Source organism: Dromiciops gliroides, chromosome 1 (assembly GCF_019393635.1).
Source record: "Dromiciops gliroides isolate mDroGli1 chromosome 1, mDroGli1.pri, whole genome shotgun sequence".
In the NCBI taxonomy this organism is placed as follows: Eukaryota; Metazoa; Chordata; class Mammalia; order Microbiotheria; family Microbiotheriidae; genus Dromiciops; species Dromiciops gliroides.
Genome location: NC_057861.1, coordinates 737,654,441 through 737,672,076, shown reverse-complemented (window position 1 = coordinate 737,672,076; position 17,636 = coordinate 737,654,441). Strand labels below are relative to the sequence as shown.

The 17,636-nt window shown below is 42.1% G+C and overlaps 1 protein-coding gene across 2 annotated transcripts in view; it reads left to right on the top strand.

Moving 5' to 3' along the window:
- PTPRG (protein tyrosine phosphatase receptor type G) overlaps positions 1–17,636 on the top strand; it is an 848,612-nt gene that overhangs the window by 659,568 nt on the left and 171,408 nt on the right. For both annotated transcript variants that reach the window (XM_044004271.1, XM_044004263.1), the window contains exons 7-8: positions 1,664–1,821; positions 15,786–15,975. In XM_044004271.1, coding sequence (XP_043860206.1) covers positions 1,664–1,821; positions 15,786–15,975 — 348 coding nt within the window. The remainder of the gene's footprint in view (positions 1–1,663; positions 1,822–15,785; positions 15,976–17,636) is intronic.

The following is a 17,636-nucleotide window of genomic DNA, read 5'->3' as shown; positions in this document are numbered from 1 at the left end:
TTACCCTGGGTAACTTAACCCCTCAGTGTCCACAAGCACCTATAGATGAGTTTCCCAATTTGCATAAGTAGAGAGAATTTGCATAAAGGAGTTCAGGAGTTCTCTAGAATGATGAAGTCAAAATCAAAGGAGAGGGGGAGGGAGGGAGGGGGGAGAGAGAGAGAGAGAGAGAGAGAGAGAGAGAGAGAGAGAGAGAATAACTTCTAGGAAATAAAGTGCACTTAATTATACCTGTTAATGTAATTTTTAAATTAATACTAGTTTCCCAGTGTTTTACCCATTTCAAGTCCATTTTAAAAGTCTTTATGTGAATTTTTTTTTTCAGTTTTAGCAATTTTTTTCAGTTTTTCCTTGGGAAAGATCTGAGGATATTTTCAGCCAACAGAAGTTAAAGTGAGATCATAGATTTAGAGATAATTCATCACCTAATTCTACCCTCATTTTACAGATGAAAAAATGGAAACATTGAGAGACGGAGTGATTTGTCCACAGTCACTAGATAGTAAGAAGCAAAGCTGGGATTTGAACCCAGGTTCTCTGACTACAAAGCCGGGAGCATACTTTCTACTATACCAAGGTTCCCCAGCCTATAAAAGAAGATGATTTTTCAGTAGCTTTGTTTTTGTGCACGGCAGGATGAGTTAGTCATTTTGGTTAAGTGAGAGATGGCTGCTGAACAGCCCATGAACTCCACTGATGGCCATACAGTGCTAAAAAGAAGCAAAGAGGGTTCCCAGTATGGACAGTGTGTGAAGACCATGGAGGAACATCACACAAGATGGGGCAGGAGTGAAAGGATTGTCATCAGTGTCATTAGATAGATACAAAGCCCACATGGATGAATTTCCAAATCCATTCTTTACTGTATGGTAGGATCTGATCTCAGGGTGGCCAGTTAATGTATGGAGACATAAGGAACTTTGTGATTTCCTCTCTCTTCCCTACCTCTCCAGAACCACAGCCCTGCCCATCATAACTGTAGACCTGGGTTTAGCTAATTATAGCCCTGGGGCCAAACCCAGCCCACTGCCTGTTTTGTAAGGGCTCTGAACTAAGACTGGTTTTTACATTTTCTTTATTTTTTTCTTTTTGAGGCAATTGGGGTTAAGTGACTTGCCCAGGGTCACACAGCTAGTAAGTGTCAAGTGTCTGAGGCTGGATTTGAACTCAGGTCCTCCTGAATCCAGGGCCAGTACTCAATCCACTGCTCCACCTAGCTGCCACGGTTTTTACATTTTCAAATACAATTCTGACCCCTGTTATAGACAATAAAAAGGAACACGACATGGATGTGCCTTGCAATATCAATCCTTCCCCAGCAGGCAATCAACAAGCATGTATCACATGCTTACTATGTGTCAGGTACAATACTAAGCATTGAGGATGCAAAGAAAAGCAAAATCATCCCTTCCCTTAAGGAACTCTCTGTCTCCTGGGGCTGACTACATGCAAATAAGTGTGTATATGCAAGAGATTTACAATGTTAATGGGAGGTAATTGCAGAGGGAAGCCCCTAGTAGCAGTAGGGAGAACCAGGAAAAGACCTTTTACGGAAAGTGGGATTTGAGCAGAGAGATGAGGGGAGGAGCCATGAAAGCTTTTCTTTCCATAGAGTAAGGATGATTGTGAATGATGATTTCCTTTTTGTTTTTCTCTTGAACAGAGAAGGAAACCTTTCTGGACCCATTCGTCCTTCGGGACCTCCTACCAGCGTCCCTAGGGAGCTATTACCGCTACACTGGTTCCTTGACCACCCCACCATGTAGTGAAATTGTGGAGTGGATTGTTTTCCGGAGACCTGTTCCCATCTCTTACCATCAGGTACATTTGAAAACAGAATTAATAACCTTTGCTTTGACTTGCTTTATGTTGCTTTCCCATCCAACACTGCCAAGGTCAACCTGGACTTCTCTGCCTACAAAATGCTAGGTCCTGCAGAAGATAGCCAAAAGGTATCATGTAGAGGGACTCCTCCCCAGCTTAAGAAACTCACCATCCAGGTGTGGAATGAAAACTAGCATAAGTGAGATAACAATTAAAACGTAACAAAAGGCGAAGCCCCAGAATACTGATTAGGTATAATGGAAAGTCAGTGAAAAAAGATTTCTGTGGGTTGAAGTAGCCTTGAGAAGGCTTTCCTGGAAACAGTGGGATTGAAACTGGGCCAATAAGAATGATTAGGACTGAGATAAGCAGAATGCAAAGAGGCAAAGTAGTAAAGTGGATGAAGTGCTGGCCTTGGAAGGCCTGCCCCAGAAATTTAGCAGCTTTGTGCCCATGGAGGAGACACTTGATTGTACAAATCTTCCTTCCAGAAAATTCTCTAAAACTATAACTTACTGACATTTGCCAGTCTGTGTCAAACTGATGAAATGCACTAGTCTAGACAAATGGATGTATGGATGGATGGATGGATAGGTAGATAGATAAGTAGATGTGTACATATATACACATTATCTACATATACATACGTGTATGCATGTGTGTATATACACATGCATATGTGTATATAGTTATATATAGTATGCACACATATATACCATATTCATATATACATGTGCATATATACCATATTAAAAATTAAAATATCTTAATATGAAATTAGGCTTAGCCTGTGAGACCCCCTTGAAAGGGTCTTGGGAACCCCCTGGTATCCCCTACCATATTTTGAGAACCATTGCTCTGGAGGACTGGAGAAGGGAGTTCATAGACACAGGAGAGGCCATGGCCTGAGTTCGCAGAAGAGGCTTCCCTGATTGGAGCAGAGGAGACATATAGGGAAGCAGTAGGAAATAAGGTCAGAAAGGGAGAGTAGGGTCAGATTATTGATGGCCTCCACAAACCAAGGAGTTTGACGTAAGAGGCAACCGTGAACATTTCAATAATTTTTTTAAACGTCTGTTGACCCAAAAGGAAACTGTGGTGATTGCTATTACATTGTTTCCGACAGCAGGAGCTGTCAGACTGAAGGAGATAATAAAATATGGAACCCGTTTCCCTCCTAATAGTGCAGCCAGCATTGTTATATTGTGATAAAATTAAATTACAGTCCAAATATTTATGTCCTCGGTGTTTGTGGGGAGGGCGGAGGGAATTCTTAACTAATTTTTTTTAAATCTAGTAAGATAAAGTTTTATCAGAAAAGCAAGATAAAATAGCTTGAGCTAATTAGATTAAGGAAATAAGTGCTACAGCCAACCTTTCTTTGGGGAGTGAGGGGAGGCACAAGGAGAGATGGATTTGTGGCAGAGAAGGATAGAAACTGAACATGCCAGATTTTATTTCTACTCCAGACAGTGATGAGGACTTCAGTTTTAGGCAGCACATTTTGCTCAGGACTGTTGGCTTATTTATTTCTCCCTTCAGAAAATACTTGTTGAATACCTACTCTGTTCTGGGCAGCCTAGTGGGCACAAGACCCCCACCAAAGAATAAGAAGGTTCCCTGCTCTTAAGAAACATTGAGTTTAAGGGGGGGAGGTGATGAGGATGATAATTATAATGACGGATCATAGGAATAGGGACCTAGGGGAGGGAGGTCCCTCAGAGGCCATCTTCTTCAGCTCTCCTACTTTAAAAATGGGGAAATGGAGGCCCTGACTTATCCAATGTCATGTAGATAGAAAGTGACATGACCCCATGCCTCTGACTCTAGAGCATATCCATATCATTTTTTTTCAACAGTAGTCTGATAAAATGGAGAGAGCTCTGGAATCAGAGACATGGGGCCAAATCTTCCCTCTCGCTTCCTACCTGTATGACGTTGGATAAGTTACATCATGATTAGCCTAGAACACGGAACAGCATAGAACATTTATCTAGAGCCTTAAAGTTTACAAAGCACTTTATAAATATTATCTCATTTTATCTTCACAACAGCCCTGGGAGGTAGGCACTATCATTATCCCCATTTTCCAGATGAGGAAACTGAGGGTAAGGACGGTTCAGTGAATTTCCTGGAGTCATACATTTATGCAGGGTTTGAATGGAAGTCTTCCCACCGCTAAGACCAGTGCTCTACCCCCTGAGCCACCCAGATGCCTTAATTTCCCTGGACTTCAGGTGCCTTGTTTGTAAAGTGAGGGGATTGAGCCAGTTGGCCTCTGAGAGTTGCTCCAGTTCTAGATCTCAATTATCTGAGGATGATGGTAGTGTTTGAATCAAGTGTCAGAATCAAGATTTGATACTGCGTCTTTCTCACTCCAATTCCTGCTGGGTCAAATCCCTATAATTTTGTGTACGTATAATCAAAGGTTTGCCTGTTAGTAACCTGTGGGTATATTATTTTACCCAGGCCTCTTTGAAAACCTTTGTTTGATCCTATTTCCTTTCTTCTCCCCTTCCCCTTTGCCCCCCATACACACACACACAGAAACACTACCAATATTGAAGAATGAGGCCCTCTTTAATATCTGACTTCTCTGTAGGTATTGTTATATCAAAGGAGATATGAAAGAAAATCAGTTAATCATATTATCTCTCCAGCTTCTCTAATATAAGGTATCATCAATCTTAACAGCATAGTTTTTCCTTTTATCGGTTGCAGCTTCCCAGAGCCCGTATCCCTCTTCTCCAGGGCACTGAGGGGCTGGGGGCAAGGGCTTGGGGGGAGGGGAAGATGAAACACAAACCTCATTTTCTGAGAATCTAAGCCAGAGCTTTGCTTACACTCTGGAGCTTACAAACATGGGGACAGTCAGAAAAGGAAGCATTCGATCCCTATGTCTTATCAGCCCAAACCTTGCCCGTCGCTCTGACCCTTCTGCCAACCTGCTTCTGGACATCAGCCCAGCCTGGGCATTCCAGAAGAGAGCCTGGGTCCAAGTGGCCAAGAATTCCGAAGCTGATTTCCAATCAGCTAAAAAAATGCACCATCATTTGTTTTCCTTTTTTTCCTTCTCATTGAAGGGGGTGGAGGAGGAGAGGGGGAAAGAAATGCATGCTAATTGGAAAAAAAAAATTTTGAATTTTAAACTTACAAAAGGAAAGAAAACATAATATAGAAAATCACAAGTCCAGATGAGGGGGAAAAAAAACATTAGGAGAGAAAAGTACCCCAAAGCTACACTTGTAACTCTAAGGCAGTTTCAGGCATAACAAATATGAATCCACACACTTTACATATCCATACCTATATAGAGAAGGGGGAAGGGAGAAAGAGACAGAGAGAAGAGAAAGGGATTGGGGGAGGGGAGAGAGAGAGAGAGAGAGAGAGAGAGAGAGAGAGAGGAGAGAGGGAAGCAGATGAAAGGAAGAGAAATGTGAGGAGAAAGCAGAGGGAGAGTACAAATATGATATACTCATTATGTCTTAAAGTCACAAACTGGGATCATTTTTCATCAAACCCTGTGATTTCATTGATGTAGAGGAATTCGAGTGTGGCAAAGCACCTTAGCACTATAGTCTGATGATTCATTTGTAATTTATGGTTTTAGAGGAAGAGTTCTTAACCTGGGGTCTATGAACTTGATTTTTTTTAACATTTTATTTGTTTTGATTTTGGGTGAGACAGTTGGGATTAAGTGGCTTTCCAGGGTCATACAGCTAGTAAGTATCACGTGTCTGAGGGAGGATTTAAACTCAGGTCCTCCTGACTCCAGAGCTAGTGCTCCATCCACTGTGCCACCTAACTGCCCCCTTTTAACATTTTTAAACATTTGCTATTTAACAAAACATTTTTAAACCTTTAACGTTTTTAACATTTAACATTTTAATATTTTAAACATTTTTACATTTTTTAACATGTAACTTTTTTAACATTTAAAATTTTTATATTTAACTTTTTAACATTTTAACTTTTTTAACATTTTGATCATTATTTCAACAAAAGTGGCTTTCTTTTAATCTTATATGTTTTATTTTATGCATTTAAAAATACTATCCTAAGAATGTGTGCAAAGGCTTCACCAGATTGCCAAAGGAGTGCACCCCCTGCTCCCCATAAATAGCAAAAAAAAGCGATGAAGGGCCCTGCTGGGGCTTCCCAGACTTATGTATAATCTGACCCAGGCCTTAGGCTCAGTTCTTCCTCAGTCACAGGCTGGCCCTCTGTCACCTACCTCATGTTACATTTCCTCAGGCTCCCATAAAGCTAGTTCTTTTGGAGATCCATTCAAATTAATTTACCAACACAGGATAGGGGAGAACAAACAGGAAAGGAAGGCCAACTCCAGATTTCTCTTCTTGTTTTCTTCTGTGAGTATTAGTTAGGAGCTCAAAATCATCCATGTAGGTAATGAGCCTTGACGTGGAGACTATCAAGCAAGCTGGGGCTCAGTGCTATGTATTTCACATTCTTTTTTTTTTTTTTTTTCGGGCAATGGGGGTTAAGTGACTTGCCCAGGGTCACACAGCTAGTAAGTGTCAAGTGTCTGAGGCCAGATTTGAACTCAGGTACTTCTGAATCCAGGGCCGGTGCTTTATCCACTGTGCCACCTAGCTGCCCCCAGTGCTATGTATTTCTAATAACATGAGCTCACAGACAGCCCTCTCACCAACGAAGCGCAAGCAATGCTCAGTAGAAGCCCTGCCCGCTTGTGCCGACCTTTCCTCACCTGGGTTACAGGGCTTCAGCTTGATAATCTCCTGTTAAATCTTCATGAATGAACTGTGCCATTCCTCCCACCTTGGAGCCATCTCTAAATTGGCAGCACTGGAGATTCTGCAGTGATAGGGATAAAGGCCTGTTTCATTGTTTTGTTCATTGTCATCTCCCTAGTCTTATACCTCTTTGCAGCACCCAGGTGACCCTGAATTGCTAAAGTCAAAAACTGAGGCCGATCCTACCCCGTGGGCACAATGATGGACAGGTCAAGCCTAACTTAGTGCAGAGGCTCATTGCCAGATGATGCCCAGAAGTACTTATTACACAATAAACTCTGTGAGAATAGGAGGAGCCCATCTTATCACTCAATCAATGAACTGAGAAGCATTTTTTATGCATGTCAGGGAATGGGCATTCAAAGATGAAAATAGAGCACCCCTTCCCTTCCAGGAGCCTGCATCATATCAGAGAAGATACCCACATGCAAGTCAATTCAAAATAGAGACGAGCTAATTTTCAGGACCAAGGAGCAGAAAGAAGCTTTATGATCTTCCTGAGTTTCTTTCTTTATCTATAAAATGGGGACAAGAATACTTTTGCTACCTACTTCAAAGAGTTATTTTGAGGAAATTGTTTACTCAACAAAAGTAAAGAATTATAGAAATGTAAGTTGCTATTCTTATAGTGGGCTGCTAGGTGATGCAGTGGATATAGCGCCAGGCCTGGAGTCAGGAAGACCTGAGTTCAAATCCAACTTCAGATATTTATTATCTGTGTGACCTTAGACAAGTCACTTAATCCTGTTTGTCTTTGTTTCCTCATCTGAAAATGAGCTGGAGGGCAGCTAGGTGGCGCAGTGGATAGAGCACCAGCCCTGGAGTCAGGAGTACCTGAGTTCAAATCCGGCCTCAGACACTTAACACTTGCTAGCTGTGTGACCCTGGGCAAGTCACTTAACCCCCGTTGCCCTTAAAAAAAAAAAAAAAAAAGAAAGTTTCCTGAGGATATGGTGAGATTAAGTGATTTGTTCATGGTCACATAGCTAGTGTGTTTCAGAAACACAACTTGAACCCGGGTCTCCCTGACTCCATGGCCAGTGCTCTAGGTCCTGTACTGTACTACCTCTTTCCATCTATCTATCCATCCAACTATCCATCTAGTAACTATCTACCTATCTGACCATTCATTCATTCATTATCCCAGGCAAAAATAAATGAAAAAAATCCAGGAGCATCTCATTGCATAGAACTCAATACAGAATCTGCTGCAATCATATGCTCAGTGAGTTATTTTTGATGATGGAAATCATTATGGTGTTAATCTGTATTAAATCATGTTCTTATTTGTTGAAGAGAATGTATTTCTCTCCAATAGATATCTCTTCCCCTTTGCCATTTACCCTTGTGGGAAGGATTTTATCATTTCTGAAAAACAAAATGGCAGGCCTAATGTCACAGGGCATAGATTTAGAACTGGAAGGGACAGAGACTATCTAGTCCAATCCTGTCATTTTACAGATAAAAAAGAGAGGCTCCCAACAGGGAAGTGACTTGCCCAAGGTGACACAGATAAGATATTCAGTGAGCCAGGATTATAATTAAATCCTTTGACTACAAGTCCAGTATGTTGTGTATTTGTTCCAAAGACAACATCCTGTGTCTTTTGCCTATAATTAGCAGAACTCTGAATACTCTGGGCTCTACTAATAAGCTTAATACTCCAACATTATTGTCTTTTAAAAAATGATAAAGCAACAAAACAGGGCTGTCCACATCGACCAGCCAATTCATTGTGGGGCCAAATGTTGCGGTGACCGTAGGGTTGACATATTCTATCCTAATGCATCCCCTAGAGTATCTTATTGTGATTATAATGGACTCTGGGTTTTGTTTAATTGCCATTTATATATTCATCCCTTAAAACTGTGCATATCAAGCTTTTAATAGCTCATAATTATATTACTTTTGGTTTTAGATCATTCCCCCCCCCTACAGCTACTGTGGTTTTTGCACAGACATTTTTCCCCCAATATTACGGACAAGAGCCCTTTGCACCACATGAATAGCATGAATAGACTTCAACTTTTCCTTTTGATTCCAACAGACAGATTAAAAACTAATTATATTCTAGAATATTTTTATAATAAAAGCAAAGTTGAAATGATTTATATACACTTCCAGCCAACACATTTGCAATTCAAGGTTAAAATTACACTTGAAACAGCACCGGTCAGAATGCAGTAACAGCTCCCCAAGCAGAAATAAAAGACCTCCATTTTACACATTCCCTTCAGAAGTTTAAAAGTCAGAGTAATGTTACAGAAATATAAACTTTCATTTCTGGCTGCTCAATGATCCTGACTTCATTAGGGATATTAAAGCAGAGAGAAGTCCAAAGCTGTTTATGCTGTGCGGGGGGGAAGAAGGTTCAAGCCCGTAAAAACACAGCACCTGCAGCTCTGGGCATCTTTTCTTCTGGGTCCTGGAATCCTTCTTAGAGTCAGATCTCAGGAATGCCTTGCTCGCTGTACCACGTGCTAGTCTAACAAGCCCAACCTGAGGACCGGGTATGGCCCCCAGGCATTTCATTGAGATCTTAGGATCAGAAATTCAGAGCCCAAAGAGACCTTAGAGAACAGCTCGTCTATCCCCTTCATTTTACATGTGAGTAAACTGAGACCCAGAAAGGTTAAATGACTTCCTTTTGTTTTCTGTCTCAAACTCTGGGCCAGATACTGAAAACTAAATAAGGACTGTTTTATTAGATAACAGTCCAAAGACTTTTCCTAATAGAATGAACATGGTGCAAGTATGCACTGATCATTGGTGTTCAGACCCAAATAATCCAGAGTCTCTATTTATATTGAGACATTTCTTTGAACATGTCCCCTGTTTTGTTGTTTTTAGGAGTTTTTTTGTTGGTGGTTTGTTTTGTTTTGTTTTTTTAAGGAGAAACAGGTTAGGAGTGTCAGGAAAAAGGAATTGTGATAAGTGCCCATGGATAGAAAGTCAAGCAAATTTGAATTATGAAAGTACAGTTAAGAATGTGATTAACAAGCACTGGTGAGGGAGACCAGGAGACAAAACCAAGCAAGAATAGTAGGTGTTGCATTCAGTAGGTCTTTTAGCTTTCAGGAACTCCTTATCAAGAAAGAAAATGTGGCTTTCCAGTGGAAAATTAGGGTTAGGGTTAGATTTTCCATCAGAAGCCCTGGGTTCACATTCCACAGCTACTACTTGGCTAAGTCATGTAAACTCTGGGTCTTAGTTTCTCATCTGTAATAATAAAAATATAGTCAGGCCCCTATTAGCACAAATAATTAATCTCCTTAAGGGGTCCCATAATTCAGATTTGCACCACATATTACCACTGGGCTACAACCAATGGCCATATTAATGAAGAATCAGAGGCTAAAAGAGGTTGCCTGGGGACCCACGGCTGGTAAATGTCATGGGCAGAATTTGAACTCGGGTCTTCAGAGTTTGGTGGACTAGATGGCTCTCAGTTTGAAATCTTTGATCCTATGAACGAAGTAGAAATTGTGATGGTAAAATGAATATTAGAGATAATCTAGATCAACTTCCTCGATATATAATAGTGGAAAATCTCAGAAAGGAGAAAAGATAGTGAGTTTTCAAGCAACTGTGACATTAAGCAAAGCAGTTCATCATCCCTGACTCTTAATTTCCTTTAATGTGAATTAAGGATAATGAAAACTACAAGCCCAGCAGGTAGGTGACATAAAGGAGTATGGGATGTAGAAAAGACATTCTATTTGCAGTCAAAGGACTCAGGTTCAAATCTTACTTGACCACTTCACTAAATCAACAGGCACTTTTTTTCTTTTTCTTTTTTGCTGGGCAAGGAGGGTTAAGTGACTTGCCCAGGGTCACACAGCTAGTAAGTGTCAAGTATGATTTGAATTTGAATTTGAAATATGATTTCATTCCTGCTGAATCCAGGGCCGGTGCTTTATCCACTGCACCACCTAGCTGCCCCCAACGGACACTTTTATTAGGCCTACCTAGGTTCTTGTTGAGACATTTTAGTAATGTCCCACTCTCCATGACCCCATTCAAGGTTTTCTTGGCAAAGATACTGGAGTGGTTTGCCATTTCCTGGGTAGACAAATGAAAATAATGAAATAATCCCTGCTCTCAGGGAGCTGATGTTGTATTTACCCTATCTTGACTTTACTTCCTCATTTGTAAATTGAGTGAGGAGGTCTCATTGGCCTCCCACTCTAAACTCATGATTCTCTGATCCTATGTAAAAGAAAGAGTGCTTTGCACACTGTGAAACACTCTAGAAATACGAATTTTTATTATTATCTTCCAATTATTAGGGTCTGGCAGGCAGGATCACCTACCAAAAGGAAGGCACAGGCTAGGCGTGGATCTTGCCTGGTTAAGAAACAAGGATAAGAGATTAGGAAAAGGAGCCAGGTCAAGAGGCCAGTTCTCACTCTGTGCACACAGACCTCTTGTTCATAATAATGTCACTTACTACCAAAATGGAATTCTAGCTGTGTCCTCTCCTTTCACCCCACCCTCTCCTGCCCCTGAGACCTGTGGGGATTTCTTACACATTAGCACTCAGTTTCCGTACAACGACTGGCAAAGCCCAGTAGGCCAGAAGCAGGTCATTTCCGTTTCATTCATCTTCAGGAAATTAAAGGATTTTGGTGAGCATTCTCAGCCCAGGGAAGGGCACTTGAGGAGTCTTTTAAGCTTGTGTTCCTTAGCCTCCTTTGTGCGGGCTGTCAACTGAAACTATGATCTGGTTGACAATATAATATCTTTTAGGTCATTCGATCGTGTCTCAGAACCATCATATCCTTCCTGCGAGATCTTTGGACAAGTATAGTTAATGACAAGGAAACATCTGTAGCTTTCAAATGCCTAGCATGCCATTAAACTATAAAGGCAATTGGACCTAAAAAAGTCTTTGTGTTGCGTTCTAAGCCTGACTCCCTCAAGATTGATATGACTAATTCTTGTCCTCAGCATCAGAAATAAATTCTGAAGAGGACTTCACATTGCTTATCAAAGAAGCCAACGGGCTGCAGAATAAACAAACCATGGGTCCAAAGAACCCCTGGGAGTCCGGGAGAATCTCCAAAGCTCTTCCCTGTCCTCCCAGGCCTCCCTGTCTTCTAGTAGTCAGATGACTATGCCATGTAGGACAGATGATTGTTTTCTCCAACAGTCGATAATGAACAGCCTGGCTCAATGGCCCTTTCCAGTGGTTTGTGTGTGTATGTTTGTTTCTGGGCTACACGTTCCTTTCTTCCCCATCATGACCCCTTAGAGAAGCAGTTCAGTTCCAGACTGTCCCCTTCTCTTGAATCCCTTCCCCCGCCCCACCCCGACCCCATCCTGCTGATCTCAGCCCTGGATTATCCCCCCCATCCACTGCCTTTGTTCCTACTCAGATGCTACTAAAAGAAGCTAGAGAAAATCACACCACCATGCTGAGTGGATCCGCTACAAATGTGTGTTAGTTACCTAATGTCGGCCGAGCCCTTGCTGCAAGAAGGCGATCCTTTTATATCTCCCTAATTGACTCTTTTTCCCACTCACCACAGCAGGCTTTCCAAAGCTTTTCATTCCTCTTCCAAACTCTCAGAGCTCCCCTCCCCACACCCCCATATTTTACTGAAAAAATTTCAAGTTATCCTCCAAGAGCTTCCTCCCCTCCCCTTCTCCTTAATCTGATCCTTTTTTTTTCACCCCAGTCTCACATAATGAGGTGGCCCTTTTCCTTGTCAGGACAACCCCCCTCTAACTCGAACAAATTATCCCATTCCTCTCTTTTGTAGCAGATCAACCCATCTGTAATCTCTATTCTGTCACTTTATCTTACATATGCGATCATCTCCATGTCTCCCCCCATGCCCAAAAAACTGTCCTTTGGTCCATCTATCCCCAGTAGCTATCACCCCCATTCCTCTGCTTCCTTTTGTGGCTGAACTGCTTGATGAGTCTGTGGACAATAGGTCTCTCCTCTTCTGTTCTTCTCACTGGCCTCTTAACTCTCTATAATCTGACTTCTGACCTCCCCACTCAAGCAAAACTCTCCTCCCCCAAGGTTGTTAATGACCTGTTAATTGCCAACTGTAATGGCTTTTTCTCAATCCTCATCCTTCTTGACCTCTCTGCAGCTTGTGACACTGTCGATCATTTTCTTTTTCTTTATATTCTCCCCTCGGTAGGTCTTCATGATGTTATTCTCTCCTCCTACCTATCTGATCAGTCTGTCTCAGTCTCCCTTGCTGGATCTTCATCCAGGTCATGCCCAAGGGCTTTGGGTGTCCCACAGGGCTCTGTCTGGGGTCCTCTTCTACTCTCCCTGTGTACTATTTCACTTGGTGATCTCATGAGCTTTATGGCTTCAATCATCATCTCTGTGCTGCTAATTTTCCAGTCTACTTATATAGCGCTGACCTCCAGTCTCACACCTCCAGCTGTCTATTGGACATTTTGAACTGGATGTCCCATAAAAATATTAAATTCAACATAACCTAAATGTATTATTTTCCCCCAAAACCCTCTCCTTCCTGCCTTCCCTATTTTACATAGAGGGTACTACCATCCTCCTAGTTATCCAGTCTGATAACCTAGGTGCCACTCTCACCTGCCTCCCACATCCAATCTGTTGCCAAAGCCTATTGATTTTGCTTTTGTGATATTTCTCATATTTACCCCCTTCTCTCCTCTGACTCTGCCACCACCCTAGTACAGGCCCTCATTACTTCATACCTGTAAATATTCCAATAGCCTACTGTTTGGTCTCTTTGCCTTGTCTTTTCACACCTAAGTCTACCCTCCACTCAGCTGTTAAAGTGAGCTTCCTAAAGTGTAGGCATGACCATGTCACTCACTCTATCCAAGAAACTCCACGGGCTTCATCCACTATTGAATAGAAAAATCTGTTTGGCATTCAAGGCCCTTCTAACCTACTCTCCCCCACATCTTTCCATCTTAAACTTTATACCTTCCCCCAACTTTGTAATGCAATGCAGTAACACTGGCTTCCTTGCTGCTCTTTACACAGGACACTCCCAGGTCTAGGCATTTTCACTGGCTGTCCTCCATGCTTGGAATTCCCATCCTCCCTATCTCGCACCCCCCCCCCCCCCCCCCCGGCTTCCCTCAAGTCCCAGTTAATTGTAATTGTAATTTTTATTATTATTTTTTTTGTGGGGCAATGAGGGTTAAGTGACTTGTCTAGGGTCACAAAGCTAGTAAGTGTCAAGTGTTTGAGGCCAGATTTGAACTCAGGTCCTCCTGTATCCAGGGCTGGTACTTTATCTACTGTTCCACCTAGCTGCCCCCTAAAATATCATTTTCTATAGGAAACCTTTCTGGATCTGTCTTAATTCTAGCACCTTCCTTCTTTTGATTATCTCCAGTTTGTCTTGTACATATCTTGTTTGTACACAGCTACCCACCTGTTGTCTCCCACAAGGGACTGTGTGCTTTTGGAGGATAGAAAAAATCTTTTGCCCTTTTTAAAATCCCTACCACTTGGGGGCAGCTAGGTGACTCAGTGGATAAAGGACCAGCCCTGGATCCAGGAGGACCTGAGTTCAAATCCAGCTTCAGACACTTGACACTTAACTAGCTGTGTGATCCTGGGCAAGTCACTTAACCCTCATTGCCCCACCCCTGAAAAAAAGAAAAATCCCAAACCCTTGGCAAAGTGCCTCATAAATAGGTAGATGCTTGATAACTATTTACTGATTGACCGACTGTTTAAACATGCCCAATTTTCCCCCATCCTCATGCCCTTTGTTTTGAATTTGTTCTAACAGGCAGCCCAACTTTTTCCTTTTAAAATTTAAATCCGGGGCAGCTAGGTGGCACAGTGGATAGAGCACTGGCCCTGGAGTCAGGAGTACTTGAGTTCAAATCTATCCTCAGACACTTGACACTTACTAGCTATGTGACCCTGGGCAAGTCACTTAACCCCAATTGCCTCACTAAAAAAAAAAAGAAAATTAAATCCATTTCCTCCCTTTTGATTTTCTCCAGATATCAGAAGCGTCCAATTAGCATCCTCCTTATGAAAACTCTTACCAAATTCTATCCCCTTCCTCAGCCTTTTGTTTGGTTTGGTTTGGGGGGGAGGGAATGGGGTTAAGTGACTTGCCCAAGCTCACACAGCTAGTAAGTGTCAAGTGTCTGAAGCCGGATTTGAACTCAGGTACTCCTGAATCCAGGGGCAGTGCTTTATCCACAACACTACCTAGCTGCCCCTTCCTCAGCCTTTTTTTTTTTTAAGCTAAATTATCCTTCCCCTCACCCCAGACTTTGACATCTCCCCATAGAGTTATATGTTCTATTATTTAGCAGATTTGGTGAATTTTCACTGGACTTTCTCTAGATGGTCTTTTCAGTTCATTCCAAGTAGTTGTTCTCCAAGGAAAACCGAAATATTCCATTTGGAGTACTGTATTCAAATCTAGACACCACGTTTTAGAAAGGGAGCTGATCAACTGGAAAATATCATATTCTATCTGGAAGAGACATAACAGGGTAATGATGTCAGTCTGTAAGCATATATTAATCACCTACTCTGTGCTAAGCACTGGCAAGACAAAGAAAGGCAAAAGATAGCCCCTGCTCTCAAGGAGCTTACAGTCTTAATGAGGACACAACATGAATACTTCTTTGTATAAACAAGGATAAGCTGGAAATGATGAACAGATTGGATATAGGGAGTTGAGAGAGAATGGAGAGTCAGCAGTGATACCTAGGTTGGGAGCTTGGAGGGGTAGTGCTGCCCTGGACAGTAATAGAGAAGTTTAAAAGGGGGGAGGGTTTGGGGAGAACGATAATGAGCTCAGTTTTAGACAGTCAAGTTTAAGATGTCAATGGAACATCCAGTCCAGGACGTCTAATAGGCATGGGGGATGTGAGGCTATAGGTTAGGTGAGTCAGACCTTCACTGTCAATGGCATTGGCATAGCAGTCTGTACAATTGAAGCTTCAAGTTCATGAGAGTTCCTCGAGTAGCCCAGGCTAAGTGTTTCCTTGTTCCTTGGCAGGACAGACATAGATAAGGCTCTTGGCAGTGATTTCAGTGGGCAGCCTGGTTTCCTGTTGGGTTTATCCATCTTGGCATCAACACTTCCTGCCATTTTTCATTCTTATCAGCCCTTCCCCCCATTTGACCACACCAGCTTTTCTAATGACTTTTCTTCCCTCCTTCCCCCCACCCCCAATCCCTGTGTCCAGATGGAGGCCTTCTATTCCATCTTTACCACAGAACAGCAAGATCACGTCAAATCTGTGGAATATCTGAGGAATAACTTTCGACCACAGCAGAACCTGAATGACAGGGTGGTGTCCAAGTCAGCTGTCAAAGATGCCTGGAGTCATGACATGACAGACCTGGAAAATCCACTGGGAACTGAAGCCTCCAAAGGTAGATGGGGACCAAGTGCCCTGCGTCTGGAAGACAGTCCTTTTCCTTTTCTTTTTCTCTTTCTTTTTCTTTTTCTCTTTCTTTCTTTCTTAGTTTCTTTTTCTTTCTTCTTTTCTTTTCTTTTCTTCCTTCCTTCCTTTTGTTGTTGGTATAAACAAGAACTTTCTTTTTATGTTGAGGAACAAGCAGGCAAAAAAATGACTTTGAATTGAAAGGTGCCCAGAACAACTACAGCTAGTTGTATTTGTTTGGGTTTTTTTGTTTGTTTGTTTTGTTTTGTTTTTTTGGTTGAGGCAATTGGGGTTAAGTGACTTGCCCAGAGTCACACAGCTAGTAAGTGTCAAGTGTCTGAGGTCAGATTTGAACTCAGGTCCTCCTGAATCCAAGGCCTGTGCTCTATCCACTGTTGTTTGTTTTTTAAAGTATACATATGCAAAATGCAAGTCAGAGGGCCAGTCCTTATATGCAGAATTGGGAACTAATTGAGAAGATAAAAGCCTTAGAAAGGCCTTTAGCTTTTAACTACTACTTCTAAGTAGACAATTCACTAGTTACAAGTATTGTAATCCCTTGGACTTTTTGGTGCAGGAGAAAGCAATGAATTTGGAGTCCAGAGGGCCTTGGATAAATTCTAGCTAGGCCAATGATGTGGGAAAGACAGATGCATACATACACCACTGAGACCTCTGGGGCCCTGGATTTCGAGGCATGAGACATGGGTTCATGTCCAGGCTTGGCCATTTCTTTCCTGCTGGACCTTCAGGGAATGACTGAATTTCCCTGGGCCTCAGTCCCCTTATCTAGAAGACAAAATTGAACTAGGTAATCTTGAGGACCCCTTTCAGTTCAGTATCACTTATCAGAAGCTAACATTCCCATTTCTAGACTAGTAACACTGTTTTTCTCATCTGCAACCTAGCATTGTAAGGACAGGCCTTCTACTAATATGAGTCAGCATTTTCTCTACAACTTTCCTTATTGCATAGGGCAATGAATGGTTGAGTGACTTATCCAAGGTCACATCATAGTATAGAAGAGGCATCTTGGTATGGTGGCTAGAGAGATGACCTCGAAGCCTGGAAGACTTATGTTCTACTCCCACTTCCTACAAAGGCTGATAGTTTTAGATCTTGAAGACAGCATGGAGGTTGCCTCATTCATTATTCACATATGAAAATGGAGGCCAGAGCAGTTGAGTGACTTGCCCTAGATCATTGGCATCACTTTATCAGCCACATTTTAACAGTCTCTCCTTCCAGTTCTTGGGACCAGAACCCCATCATTAGTTACCTGTCTTTATAAGAAGTCCCCAGGAATCACAAAAACTTACCTTTTATCATTTCCCCTTGTGAAAGAAATAGGACCATTTCTCATGGGAAGGCAGAAAATGGCTCTGGTCAATTTCATGATATATAAAAATTAAGGATGATAAGATGCTGTGAGCCCCTTCCTGGGAAAAGACTGAACTGAATAGGACTGAGCCCCCAGGAGCCCTAGATCTTGTCGTGAGGAAGCAGAAAAGAAAGAAGTGACTTTCTTTGGTCTCTCAGTCTGAGAGTCAGCTTCCCAAGCCAGCTTTCAAGGCACCTTGATTCAGAGAGTGTTAGGCTTAGAGATGGGAGGTCTCTGGGTGTGAATCCAGCCTGCCCTTGGCACTAGCT